Source organism: Pyrgilauda ruficollis, unplaced genomic scaffold (genome assembly GCF_017590135.1).
Source record: "Pyrgilauda ruficollis isolate IOZ18807 unplaced genomic scaffold, ASM1759013v1 scaffold66, whole genome shotgun sequence".
Taxonomy (NCBI): Eukaryota; Metazoa; Chordata; class Aves; order Passeriformes; family Passeridae; genus Pyrgilauda; species Pyrgilauda ruficollis.
The window spans coordinates 5,157,382-5,171,824 of NW_024528377.1; the positions used below are offsets into that span (position 1 = coordinate 5,157,382).

Genomic DNA, 14,443 nt, shown 5'->3' on the forward strand with positions numbered 1-14,443 from the left:
GACTGAATGAGGATCACTTTACAAGGCATTATGTAGTGATGAGTCTGGAAAGAAGAGATAAAGTTAATTGGTACAATGTGGTACAATTATCACCCCCCCAGAAACACAGAGGTCAGTGTGTCAGGCAGATTTCAGTGTAACAAGCTCCAGAGAATGCTGAATCAAATCACAGTCCCTTGGTGGTTACCTGTTATTCAGCTAGATTCAATTGTCTGCTGGTCAACAAGGAGAACCGTGGCATGAATTCAGATTTATTCTGTGGTCTGCCTTTTTGTGTTCTGCAGCTTGGCAAGCAACATTTGAGTTTGAGCAGCCTGCCAAGTCCCTGGGTTCACTTAGAGAAATAGGCAAACTGTGGATATTGGATATATTTATGGGATAAACTCAGAGATGCTCACTGAGGCACTTTTGCACTGGACAGTGAGTGTGTGATGTGTGAAATGCTCTTCTAGATCATACTGCTCATTTTTCTAATAGCATGGAATGGTAATAGAATGATGAATGAAGCGTAAGGAAAACCAGATCTTTCTTTTAATGGCACAAAGAACAGTTTGGATGAGCCAGAATTTGTTCTGGTTTTACATGGGTCCCTCTGTAGGCTTTAAGCACTTCACCAAGCTGCGTGGGGTTCTGTACCTCTGGACACAAGTCCTCTGTGCTTCCCTCAAACTGCACTAAATCTCCTCACTCTACTTCCCAAAATCTGTTCTTTTCTGCAGGTTCTCAACATGTTACCCACTTCACCCAGTTCCACAAAATGAGACTTGAGAAATAAAATAGAGAAGCTTTAATATTTATTACGAAAACTCAACATTTTCTGTAACAGCTGTTTATAATAACTCCTTCTCCCTAACAGCAGAATATAGCATGTTCTACCTTGTTCACAAAATAGAGATCCTTATTACCCCCACCTCCTCACATGTACTTTCAGAAATCAGGAAACTAGAATAAATAAAATTTTTTTCCAGCCAAAACCACTATTTTTTTCCTGGTTTTATTTTTAAATCCTGGGATATTATTAACAAAGGTAAACAAAAGCTGTTATGATTTATTCTCAGTATTTTGCTATCAAATGGACTAACCCATTAAAAAAAAAAAGTCAATTAAAAAGCTGAATTAACTATGTTTGCCGTGCTAGGTTAAATTTCTGAGATGGAACAAAGCAAAGTTGACACATGCCTCCAGGGAAGCGTTCAGTTTAGAAAGCAAATGCTGGCTTAGCATCTTTGAAGCTGCTTGAGATATCTGTTCCTTCTTTGTGGAATGTTAAATTGATTTAGACATCGAAAAAGACCCTAAACCAGTCAGAAGCCATGAAAGCATCTGTGCAAAGTGGAGTGGCAAGCTCAGTCAATGTGGCAGTGACAAATGTGCATGAAAGGGTTCAGAGAGGAGCATAAATTCATTCTCATTGCAGAGACGAAGAGCCAAGCTCTGAGAACTGAGCTGTTGCTTCAAATTCGTTTCCTTTTTTGTTATTCGTACCCTAAAAATCCACAGTGGCAGGGCATTTGGAGCTGATAATCATTCAACTTTAGGTGCAGCTTATAGGGGCCCATTTATATATAAAAAGTACAGACACAAGCAGGTGTGAATAGATGTTTGAATTATACTCAGATGTAAAACACAAAGTAATTTGTGACCATTTCTTGCCCTAGAGCACTCACAGTCCAAATGTGCTTCAAGTTGCTTGGCTCTAGGTGGGTCATTACCAGGCAGATGGCACCAAAAGGACAGAATTCAGCTAACAGCAGTAAATAAATAAAGATTGTGCGAGGATTTAGGGTCCAATTTGCGACAGAAGTGTAAAGATCAGGCAGTGATTTTCCTGTGTCCCATTATTTTGTATGTCAAGTTCAAACTTGTCTTCAGAAGTGCCCATTTTGTGTCAGCTGCTGCCTGCATTTCTGAGCATTTGTCTCTCCTGGGCACCTCCCCACTGACCCACGGCATTCCCCTTCCCAGTACATCCCTCCTGGGTGTTTGCACTTAGAGCAGCTCTGCCTCCTGAGCTCTTTGCTGCCCCTGATACCCTGGAGGAGTCATTTTTGTCATTTCACCACCAGAAGTGGAGAGAAAGCAAGGACACAATGCAGAGGAGCCACGTGGTTCCCCCTTCTGTCAGTCCTTTGCTTGTTCTTCCTCTTCTGGGAATTGATTTGAGCCAAGGATTTGGGAAAATACTCCCAGGAAAGCAGATTTTCACAGGGTAATTCAACCTAAGGAGTTTTATATCTAATTTGTAGAGTTTTTTCTCATCTACTTAACAGCATGGGGGGGTTTTGTTTGTTTTTTTTTTCTTTTTTTCTTTCAGGTATCATACAGACTTTTTGACGACATGGGGTTGTTTGAAACCTTTAAAATACCAGTGAGGGAATTTATGAACTACTTTCATGCCTTGGAGTGTGGATACCGAGAGATACCTTGTAAGTAAAAATTCCTGGCACATCATGATGCTTCCCTCAAGTTTTGGGGATTTTGTGTTGAAGCCTTTCTTCTTGCATTATAAAGCTACTTTTTTTTCTTCCAGTGTACATCATGACCAAGTGGATGGCTAGGCAGGGGCTGGTGCTGAACCACAGCCTGGCATCTTTTTCTCTTTGTATTTCATCTTTTGCATTGTTTCATAATTCATGGCAAAATCTGCCAGAAAGCCAGAAATCATATAAAGCTGTTATTAGTAAAGACTGTTTCCTGAATAATGCAAGTGTACCCCAGTGAATTTGGAGGTTCTTGAAACATTTAACCCCCTAAAGGCAACGTGCACTTTTACACAGTAGCAGTGCTGTGCTACCAAAGGAGATGAGCTTTATAAGCAGAAAAAATATGCCCAAAAAACATGAGTGAGCCCTGTTCTGTTGCTACAGCTTAGCTGATGTTTTTCCGTGGGAAACATTTATTCCCTGAAAAAACTGTTTTCAGCCATCCCCAAAGTATTTGCTAATTCAAATCAAATTTATCAAAGTGCTTCAGCTGCAGAAGACTGAAAAAAAAAAGAGGAGAGACTGATCACCCCCTTTAGGTTGCAGATAAACCCAGCACTGAGGAACACAACACCCTGTTTTCTCTACACTCCCAGAAAAATGTGGGAAAAATCATTATAAGTCATGTAGTGTCTCTGTTGAATATTAAATACCAATTGTAGCACCTACAGTGGGAAGCATTTAAGGAAAGCTACCTCAAAATGCCTTCAGCCAGATGGTTTGGAGTCTCTTCTGGGAAAGAGAGACCCAGTTTTGATCCTTTCCTTGTGTTTGAGCTGGATCAGGGATCTAAAGCAGCATGTCACAGCCTGAGGAGGTTAGAGATGGAAGTCCCACAGCCTGTCCTGCTGAAACCATTCCTTTCTGTCTAAAATATTTAACTATTCATAGAGTCTCTGGGATTTTTATGAACCTAGCACTCTATTTCCCTTTTTTTTTTTTCTTAAGTGATTTTTTTTTGTTTTACTAAAGAAGAATCTCTTTCTAATACAAAATCCATTTATCTTCCTTTTTTTTTTTTTTTTTTTTTTTTTTTTTTTTTTTTTGTTTTTCATTTCTGTGAAAAAGGTAAAAGCAGCTCTGATGCTCGTGCTAAGGTTGGTTTTGTCTCTGCTGGATTGCCTGCCACCCGGTACCCACTAGATGGTGCTGCTAGCCCTGTGTCAGAAACCCCCTGATGTTTCACAGCTGGCTGCTTTTCTCCCCATCACAGATCACAACCGAATCCACGCCACGGATGTTCTGCACGCCGTGTGGTACCTCACCACCCAGCCCATCCCGGGACTGCCCACTGTCATCAGTGACCACGGCTCAGCCAGCGATTCGGGTGCGTTTAAACGTCAGCATCCTCAAGTTTCTCTCGTGAAATTTGCTGTGGGAAAGGCAGCAGCTGGGGATTGCATGCGGGAATTGTTTTGGCAGTCTGTGAGAATGTGTTAAAGTTCAGTAGCGCAATGGGTGTTGAAGGAGTTCGGGTGTGTTTGTGTAACTTTGAAGGGAATGGAATTGTTCCTCCAAAACCTAATACTTGACATTTAATGATGTGTGAATTTGTGGTCACCTTTAATGACAGATCTTTGTTACCGTTTGATTTTTGCAAAAGGTTTTTATTTTTGCAAAAGGTTTTTTCCTAGGAAAACTGCACTATTAGTGCTTTTCAGTGTTGTACCAGCGGCAGCATAGACTTAAATCCTAAAACCTTCATTGTTTTGCTATTCTACAATTTCTGGGGCATGCAGGCAGTGCTGTGCACTTGCCACTGCTTAGCTCTCATGAAGTGTTCTTTGCTTTTCCTCACTATCTCCAAATAAAAAGACTTGTTACCATCTGGCAATTGCTTTACATCTTGCATTTTTGTAATAATTTCTCCATGTTCAGTTGTGGTAACTAGAAGACCTGTCTGTGTTTTGTTGGAGTTCTCAGAGAGTTGCTGGAAAAGCAGGAGTTTGTTCCATTCCTGCTTATTTTCTTTTTTCTCTTTTTTTTTTTTTTTTTTAATGTGGTGTTAAATGGTATTATTCCTAAGAAAAAATTATTAGCAAGGGATTTCAGTGGCTTTGTAGGTAAGGTGGAATGAAAGGGGTTGAGCTCTGGGGCTTTTTGGTGTTTGTTATTTGAAAGAGGTTTTTCAGCTGCGTGCAAGATCCACTTGAGGTTGTTCAGATTAAATTAGCAAAGCATCTCAGTATCTGTCTCTGACAGGTATGCTCAAGATGCTTCAAAAAGAGGATGATAAGAGGATTATCAGCAAAGATCCAAAGTCTAGACATTTGTATTGGAAAACATCCACTGTAATTTAATTATTAAATTCTAGTCCATTGCTTTAAGGACTGTCAGTGTCTCGTGGACTTGTCTACATGATAAAAGAAATTAGAGAAAGGAGTGGGAAGATCAAGTTTCCCCACAAAGTTCCAGCATGGCTGTGAATCCATGTCTTACTGCTTGTAACTTACATAGTTTGAGAAAAGGTTTTGCTGGAGGGCTGGAAGATCCCCAGGTGGGATCAGAATTTGTTCCTTTCCAGTTGTTTGCCTTACTGTACTGGATCATAGGCACAGAAAGCACTGAGGTCAGGCTGCGTTTATCCTTACTGGAAATTTGCTTCTCTTACAGCAGGTCACTGAAAGAGTGGCCCTGGATTTTTGACTGTTTCCATTTCTTTATTTCTGCTCAGATTCTGACAGTGGAATCACTCACGGCCACATGGGATATGTGTTCTCAAAGACATACACACCTACAGATGACAGCTACGGATGCCTGGCTGGCAACATCCCTGCCCTGGAGCTGATGGCTCTTTATGTGGCTGCAGCCATGCATGACTACGATCACCCAGGAAGGACCAATGCCTTCTTGGTAGCAACGAGTGCTCCTCAGGTAAATAAACCTCAGGCAGTGTTGCTGCACAGTTTGGAAGGTCTCGATGACAGCTTTTCCTTGCTAGTGGTGCCTGTGGCTTCCATTAAGCACAAGTCTGCCAAATATTTTGAAACAGCTTGTCAAAGTGACAGAAATAATCACTTCACTTGGGGATTGCTGGTAAGAGTCTTCTTACACACCCTCAGTTAGCAGAGCTGTTGAGAAAGGTACTGATAAACTGTGTCAGTGGAGAAGGTAAAGCTCTGCTGACTGATAGAGAACCTGCAACTGTGGAAGAAAGGAAGAATTGTTCTACCAAGTAATGCACAGAAAGATTAAATAAAACAAAACATCCCAGTTGTGTAGCTGACTGTGCTTTGCAAGTTAATTGTGCATGATCAGAACACATTTTCTGTTGCTTCTATAGAATGTGAGCAGCGTCAGTCTTTTTATGAAAGTGTTTGGAAGCAGGGAGTGAAAATAGTCTCAGTGTTATAAATGTAGAATTGAGGTTTGCCTAAGGTTGCACAGAAGTTACTGCCAGTACTGAGAGTTGAACTCAGCAATTCTGAGTCACTCTTTATTGGCTTAATCATGAGATCATCTTTCCTTGCTTTACATAGCTGACCTGCCTGGCTTCAGCACACTGTGCTGAAAAATACTTCTATTGATGAGGAAATTTTAAAAAAAAGATGGTGACAGGTCAGGTAGGGATGCAGAAATTGTGGATTTACTCCCCAGCTTGCAACCAAACTTCCTCTGTCAACAAGGGCAAGTCACCTGAACTCACTCTGGTGTCACTTTGTGTCTATGACTTGATAGAAAAGCTTCTCATCTTTGCAATGCATTTCTGTGATCAAGAGCTTTGATGCTTTGGCCAGATAAATAGACTGGGAGAAGACATGTGCTATCTTTAAATCTAATTGAAAGAAACAAGTGCTCTAGCTCTGTGCTTGTAAAAATCAGAAAAGGAAGTTAGATGATTAGCCTTTTTCTATTTACTCTAGTTTGAAAATAAATTAAGAGGAAAAAATAATTTTCGTGTTATTTTCTGAATGCAATTACCATCACTATGAGAGTTCAGCTTCTTATTTTGATAAAGATTTGACCAATTTTGGATTTTAGCACTGAGATATCTGTCAGGCTGAGTATATGTTTTCAGGTTGCAAAGTGGAATTTCAGCTGTTCCTCTGTTTGGAATCAGTCCTGCATGGACACCACTGCCTGGTGCAGTTACCAAAGTGCAGTAATTCATTAAGTGAGGTTCATTCTGGCAATCGGGGAAGCACACACCTGTGTTGTGTTAGCCCTCAGCCTGTGGCCTGAAACAGATGGTCCATTGCTGTGATTTTACTAAGATGGTTTTGTCAAAATGGTTTTGCCGAGATGATTTTGCTAAGATGGTTTTGTGTAGATGATTTTGCTGAGATGATTTTGCTAGGATGGTTTTGCTGAGATGGTTTTGCTGAGATGATTTGGCCAAGATGCTTTTACCAAGATGGTTTTGCACAGATGGTTTTGCTAAGGTTTTGCCGAGATGGTTTTGCTAAGATGGTTTTGTGTAGATGATTTTGCTGAGATGATTTTGCTAGGATGGTTTTGCTGAGATGGTTTTGCTGAGATGATTTGGCCAAGATGCTTTTACCAAGATGGTTTTGCACAGATGGTTTTGCTAAGGTGGCTTTGTGTAGCTGATTTTGCTAAGATGGTTTTGTGTGGATGATTTTGCTAGGATGGTTTTGCTAAGATGGTTTTACCGAGATGGTTTTACCGAGATGGTTTTGCTAAGATGGTTTTGTGTAGATGGTTTTAGGAAGATGATTTTGCTGAGATGGTTTTGCTAAGATAATACTGTGAACATCATTTTGCTGAGAGGGTTTTGCTGAGATGGTTTTACCTAGATGGTTTTGCAAAGATGATTTTGCTAAGATGGTTTTGTGTGGATGATTTTGCTAGGATGGTTTTGCTAAGATGGTTTTACCGAGATGGTTTTGCAAAAATGATTTTGCTAAGGTGGTTTTGTAGATGATTTTATAAGATGGTTTTGTGTAGATGATTTTGCTAGGATGGTTTTGCTAAGAAGGTTTTGCCGAGATGGTTTTGCTAAGATGGTTTTGTGTAGATGGTTTTATGAAGATGATTTTGCCGAGATGGTTTTGCTAAGATGTTACTGTGAACATCATTTTGCTGAGAGGGTTTTGCTGAGATGATTTTGTCAAGATGATTTTCCTGACATGGTTTTGCTGAGATGATTTTGCTAAGAAGGTTTTGCAAAGATGTTTTTGCTGACATGATTTTGCTGGGATTGTTCTGCTAGCAATGGATGGTTGGCCAAGACGGTTTTGCCGAGATGGTTTTGCCAAGATGGTTTTACCAAGATGGTTTTGCTAAGATGATTTTACTAAGATGATTTTGCTAAGATGGTTTTGTGTAGATGATTTTGCTAGGATGATTTTGCCAAGATGATTTTGCTAAGAAAGTTTTGCTAAGTTTTTTTTTTTAATATAGTTTTGCTGAGATGATTTTGCTAGGATGGTTCTGCTGAGATGGTTTTGCGTAGATGATTTTGTGAAGATGGTTCTGCTGAGATGGTTCTGCTTGAGACTATTTTGCCAAGATGGTTTTGCCAAGATGGTTTTGCCAAGATGGTTTTGCCAAGATGTTTTTCCAGATGGTTTTGCCAAGATGGTTTTGCCAGATGGTTTTGCCAAGATGGTTTTGCCAGATGGTTTTGCCAAGATGGTTTTGCTAAGATAGTTTTGCCCAGATGTTCCTCAGCTGCCCCTTGCCCGTTGCTCCCACAGGCGGTGCTGTACAACGACCGCTCCGTGCTGGAGAACCACCACGCTGCTGCTGCCTGGAACCTCTTCATGTCCAGGCCAGAGTACAACTTCCTGGTCAACCTGGACCACGTGGAGTTCAAGCATTTCCGCTTCCTCGTCATCGAGGCCATTCTGGCTACTGACCTGAAGAAGCACTTTGATTTCGTTGCCAAGTTCAACGCCAAGGTGAGATCGGTTTGGGTTTCTATTTCCTCTGAATGTCCTTTTGGCTGCTGCAAAATGTAGAATAATAATCTGGCCTTTCTGTTGGGTTTTACTTATTTAAAGTTAGTGGCACAGCTTCTCTTCTTATATATATATATTTTTTTTTTTTTCAGAAAGTGGTTTAAGGCTAAAAATATCACTAGCTATTTTTACATTCTACTTTTCAACATTGCTTTCCTGTTCACTGGCACTTCGACCTATTAGCAAAGCACTCACAGGGGAAAAAATCAAAGGTGTTATTACCAAGTTTGCATAATGGCTACTTTAAGTGAATTTTTACTGATTTAGTCATTCTGTTGCATTACCAAAACAAAAATCAGAACAATTTTGACATTCTAATTTCAAATGCAGTGAAAGCATGGTCTTCCTTTCCTTTCTCTTTCCAGAAGAATGTCACTAAACATCTTTCCTGCATGCTCCATTCAGTGAGCCATAACACTACAACCCTGAGAAACCATTCTTAAAAACTGTTTACAGTTTCAATCTAACTTATTGGAAGTCACCTCCTATAAAGACACTTTAATAAACTCCATCACCCAGCAAAGATGTTGGCATGTTAACTAGATACCTGCCCTTGGAGCTGGTAGTGTTTTCTTGTTCCTAGTGAGAAACTCCCAAAAATGGTGTGTTTTGTATTTGGGACCTCCTGGCTGTTTTGGTAGCATGGATAAAATCTTTCCTGTGGCATTACTTAGCATGGATCTGTATGCTGACACTTTGAAACCTCCACGTATATGACTGGATTTTTTTTTTCCATTTCCCTTTAACATCTCCCTTTGTCAGGCTTTAAGAAGCTGTGGAGAAAGGCCCTAGATGTGGTCCAGGGTAGAAAGAGATCTGATCTGTAGATCCATAAAAGTCTGAGCTCCTTCTGCACCCCTGCCAGTCATGTCCCCTCCAACCTTAACCTTTCTGCTTTTATTTTAGAGCAGCTGACACTATGTGTCGCTTTTTCTTGTGAGAGGTATGGGGAAAATAGAGAAAAGGAAAAAGGGAGGAAATTGTTTCAGCCATGCTTAGATCAAACAGGGAAATAAGCTCATTACACACATCTTCACTCTGCAATCAAACCATCATGATACTTTATAGTAATTTGTATTTATACACCAATTGGTATAAACTTCTTGAAAAATGTCATGGAAAGATTGCATTTGTTTGTTTTCCTAGTAAATCCTTCCAAACAGGTGCATAATGTGCAGTTCTAATATATAATATTATATTACTTATATGATACATATTATATTGCCATATAGTATATATAAATGATATATACTATATTATTATGTAGTGCATAAATAATATTTTATAATATAATAATTTATGTTATATTAATATTTTATATTATATAATTGGTATATAATATAGTATATATTATTATATATTATATAGTAATATATAGTATATATATTATATTATATATAGTGTTATATATATAATATATAATAATAATATTGACTTATCTTTATTCCTCTTTATTCACCTTAGTGTTCCTTGGTTTTCACTTATTTTTCCCTTTCCATCTTGCTAATTCCAGCCTGGGATTATCTCAACTACTTTTGCTAGTGATTTTGTTGAACAGCTAAATATATTGTGCAGTAGCCCAGGTCAGATCTTGCTCTGCTGCCTGGCATTACCCTCCTGGTTTCCTTTTCCCTGTCTGCAGGTGAACGATGACGTTGGCATTGACTGGACCAACGAGAACGACCGCCTGCTGGTTTGTCAGATGTGCATCAAGCTGGCTGACATCAACGGGCCTGCCAAATGCAAGGACTTGCACCTGCAGTGGACAGAGGGCATCGTCAACGAGTTTTATGAGCAGGTAAAGGCATTCCAAAGCTGCTTTCCTGGTGTTCTGGAGCATGGCAGTGCTGCTGGCCAGTGAAAAATCACAGAGTAGGGGCGGAGAGGTTGGCTAGAGTCACATTAATCCAATTTTTTGCTGGGCCAGTGAAAGTCCATTTGTCACTGAAGTTTCTGATGTGTTCTCAGAGACCTCTGGTGATGGTGTTTCTACAGGCTGAACTGTTCAAGGCTGGGACTGTGGATGGTGAACGAGTGTTCCTTTCCTCTTTTGTTTTCCTGTTGTCAGTCATCATGGCTGTCATTTCCCTCTTCTTTAGTGCAAGCCGTGTTTTCATCCACAGATGGATTTAGAAAGCCCTGGGAATACAGCCAGGCACTGCTCCTCTCCTTCTAGGTGTAAGGGAGCCCTTCATTGAACCTAATTTCCTCATTTTAACCTATTTAGCCCTGCTGAGTGCAAGGTCAGGGCTGTTCCCACACTGTTCCTCTGTTTCCTGAGTGGGAACAATTTGAATGTTCTGGTCAGGTGAAACTCCACATCCTTTCTTTTCCACACGAAGCAAACAGGCTAAATCACTGAACAAGACAACCCACAGACTTCTCAGGGAGGCTGTGCAGAAACTTGGAGTCACAGACTAAGCCCTTTTAAAGCTTTTTCAACTTCCCTTAAATTTACTGCACTTACAGTTTGGGAAGAAGACAATCCAACCAGGATTTGCTGCTGCCTTCTGGAGAGTATAAAGAGACAGGGAAAGGGACATAATTCAGGAATTGACCTGAAGCTTCTTCATTTCTCTCAAATCTCACAAGAAAAACAAAGTCCAATGAGCCTTACCTATAGTATGAATTTTAGCTGGTTCCATTTTTGTTTTCACTTTTTTTCTTAAACAAAGAAATTGTGTCCCAAAACAACCTTCATGCCCCACATTGTTTCAGGCAACGCTTTTATTCTTCATTACAACTGTCCCAACAAACTGTGCTTCACAATTCTGGCGATGATCATAGCTTGTGTGGGTGCCTAGTGCATGCAGACAATCAGATGTAGAACATGACTTTCCTTTTTTTCCAATAAAAGTTACATCAGAGGGAAATGCCCCAATATATTAACATCAGCAAAGCCTTGGAGAGTCAGTCAAGCTTGTGAGGATACAGATGTGGGAAGATGTTGTGTTACCTGTTCCACAGTATGAGCCTGTGTTATTTTCCATCATTCAGGAATGGGATCCAAAACAGAGAACGTTTTCTTTCTTGGATTTGTTTTTGGCATTAAGGGGGATAAGCTAGATTCTCAGTTTCTTTAATCTCTATTAAAAGCTGTTTTTCTTTAATGTTATAGGCTATAAGAGGTGTATGAAAACATATTAACCATGTTTTTGAGCATTAAATTTTTTCTGCGACTGGAAAAGTCTTCCCATTCTCATTCCTAAAAAGGAGAATTTTATGGGAAGTTTGAATTTCCCTGGAAGTATTATCAAAATTCACACATATGTGAATTCAAACTATGCTGTGAAAATTGTGAAATGTCTTTGATACAATAAACACCAATTCCTTTCAAGAATTTCACTCCTATATAAGTAAAAACTGCTTATTAAAAATGTGTTGTGTAAAAATATTCAAAATCCTCTGTCATATTGTTGCAGGATGTTTCCTTCTCTTCACATGTCCAGCATAATTATATGAAGACAGGACAGACAGAATTTAAAAAAACACACTGCAAGATGTTTCACCTAATAAATCATGTTTTAACAGAACAATAAAAAGGAATTTGCAAACATTTCAACAGTCAGCATTTCTGCCAGTTCACAGCTAAGAAATCTCAGATATGATTCTGTAAAGAAGAGCAAGCTGTCACCTCTTCTTAATTTGCTTGCTATTTCAAGAATGGATGGCATGTTTCAGTGTTTTGTCAACACAAGAATTTTGTTTTTAATGATTGCAATAACACTTCTGGCTTGGTTATTACTAAATTAGCAAACAAAACACAAGGAAATGAGATATTTGCTGTACATACTCCAAAATTTAGCTCTCATTTTTTGGCCTTCACCATATACAGATACAGACAGGATGTTGGTCAGTTGTGAAGACCATTACTTTGGAAAAATTTACATTACAAGGAGATAAGTATAAGCAAACATAATGGAAACTGAAAAAGCATCTCCAAATTTTAGCATATATCCCATAATATGGAACTCTGTATTGTGTTACAGCAATCAGTTACACATCAGGCTTGATTAGGGAGGTTAGATATTTTTGGGGGGGAGATGGCATCTGGTCTTGTCGTGTCTGCTCAGCTGAAAGCTCACTGATGCCACCAGAAGCTTTGCTGTGATAGGGAATTGAGTATATCAGATTTGGCTCTGCAATAAAGTTTTGCTTTATTTTGCATCATAAAGATGAGAAGAGAGAGAAAAATCTTCTCTTTTGCCTCCCTCTCTCTCCCAAAAAAGCTTTGTGGGAAAGATTTACTGGTTTTGAGCAAATGAATGTGATGCATTGCTTTAACTGGGATCATTCTAATAGTCATAGGAAACAAATATTTATGACCCAAAGCCAAAAGGACATCTCCAGGTTACTTTTAATAAGGATGAAATCAATAAGAAAACTTAAAATTAAAAAAAAATATGAATAAGAAAAATTCAAAAAAATCAAATAAGAAAAATTAAAAAATCAATAAGAAAACTTTAAAAAAAAAAAAGAATAGTCTGTGAGATAGCCCTGTCTTGTAGAAGTTGTCTTACTCCCTGTAAACAAGGTTGTTGGGAACTAACAATCACACAGTCAGAATGGACTTTTTTAAAAATAATGCGAAGAAAGAAATGAAATAACAATTTTCAAGTTTTCACACAGCGTAAAGTTCAGGGCTAGGGGCATCCTTCTGCAGAGTCATTGTTAAATTCATTCTTGTTGAATTCACATTATTGGTAGTGGGTTGGTGTCAAGAAAAGAGCTGTAACTGTGCCATTTGACACGACGGCACTGTCACCATGAAAGTGCCAGGCTGGCATTTAGATGCTGTCCTTTCAGCATTTTTAGTTGGCTGGGTGTGCTTTACCCCTTTCTGTGGCATGGTTTTGTTGCATTTAGCTCAGAAATGAGGGCTGTTTGCCATCTGCAGGGCGATGAAGAGGCCAGCCTGGGCCTGCCCATCAGCCCGTTCATGGACCGCTCCGCGCCCCAGCTGGCACACCTCCAGGAGTCCTTCATCACCCACATCGTGGGACCACTCTGCAACTCCTACGACTCAGCAGGGCTGATGCCAGGAAAGTGGGTAGAAGAGAGTGATGAGTCAGGAGACACTGATGAGCAAGAGGAGGAGGAAACAGCAGAAATGGAAACTTGTGAAAACGCCGAATCCAGTAAGTTGTTGACGCTTCCCTTTTCCAACAAAACAAGTTCCATGTAGTGACCAAAACACTAAGCAGAGGCTGTGAGCTGGCCAGGTTCAGCATGGGCGTCTTCCAGAGTGACAGAGAGTCCTTGGTGTCCTTGGCTGTCCTTGGAGGAGCTGTAGCCACTTACATTGTGAACGGAGGTGCTCCGTGGTTTCAGCACCGATGTACTTCATATCCACTGTGGTATTTTTGGGGTTCCCAGGATGAAGGAGGAGTGATTGAATCTGACTCCCTGTTGTTAGAAGGCTAATTTATTATATTATGATATTATATAATGTTAAAGAATGCTGTATTAAACTATAGTAAAGAATAGAGAAAAGATACAGACAGAAGGCTACAAAGAATGATAATGAAAACTCAGACACTCTGTTCCAGAGTCCTTACACAGCTGGACATGATTGGTCATTAAGTAAAAACAATTCACGTGAAACCAATCAAACAATGACCAGTTGGTAAACAATCTCCAGACCACATTCCACAGCAGCAAAAACAGGAGAAGCAATCAGATAATTATTGTTTTCATTTTCTTCTGAGGCTTCTCAGCTTCCCAGGAGAAGAAATCCTGGCGAAGGGATTTTTCAGAAAATGTGACAGTGACAATCCACCACTTATCTCCACCTTAGCTGGGGTTTCTGGTGGTGGATCATCTGTCTGTGCATGAGGGCTTTCTGGACTCTTTCAGGACTGGTGTTGATAGAGTGCAAGAATTGCAGTTGAAAATAGGATGTTTGGGAGAAGATTTTTCAAGGAAAACACTCATCATTTCCATGAGTTAACATGACAAACAGGAATGATAGAATGAGGATCTGAAATGCTGGTGGAGTAAAGGAGTTTTTAACAATGGAATCATTTTAATGCACAT

General features: G+C 39.7%; 1 protein-coding gene across 1 annotated transcript in view; it reads left to right on the forward strand.

Annotated features, from left to right (window-relative positions):
- The window catches only part of PDE3A (phosphodiesterase 3A), a 210,961-nt gene that overhangs the window by 192,493 nt on the left and 4,025 nt on the right, over nt 1–14,443 (forward strand). The window contains 6 exon segments of the mRNA XM_041484369.1: nt 2,315–2,426; nt 3,697–3,810; nt 5,158–5,357; nt 8,144–8,347; nt 10,050–10,205; nt 13,305–13,545. Of these exon segments, the coding sequence (XP_041340303.1) occupies nt 2,315–2,426; nt 3,697–3,810; nt 5,158–5,357; nt 8,144–8,347; nt 10,050–10,205; nt 13,305–13,545 (1,027 nt within the window).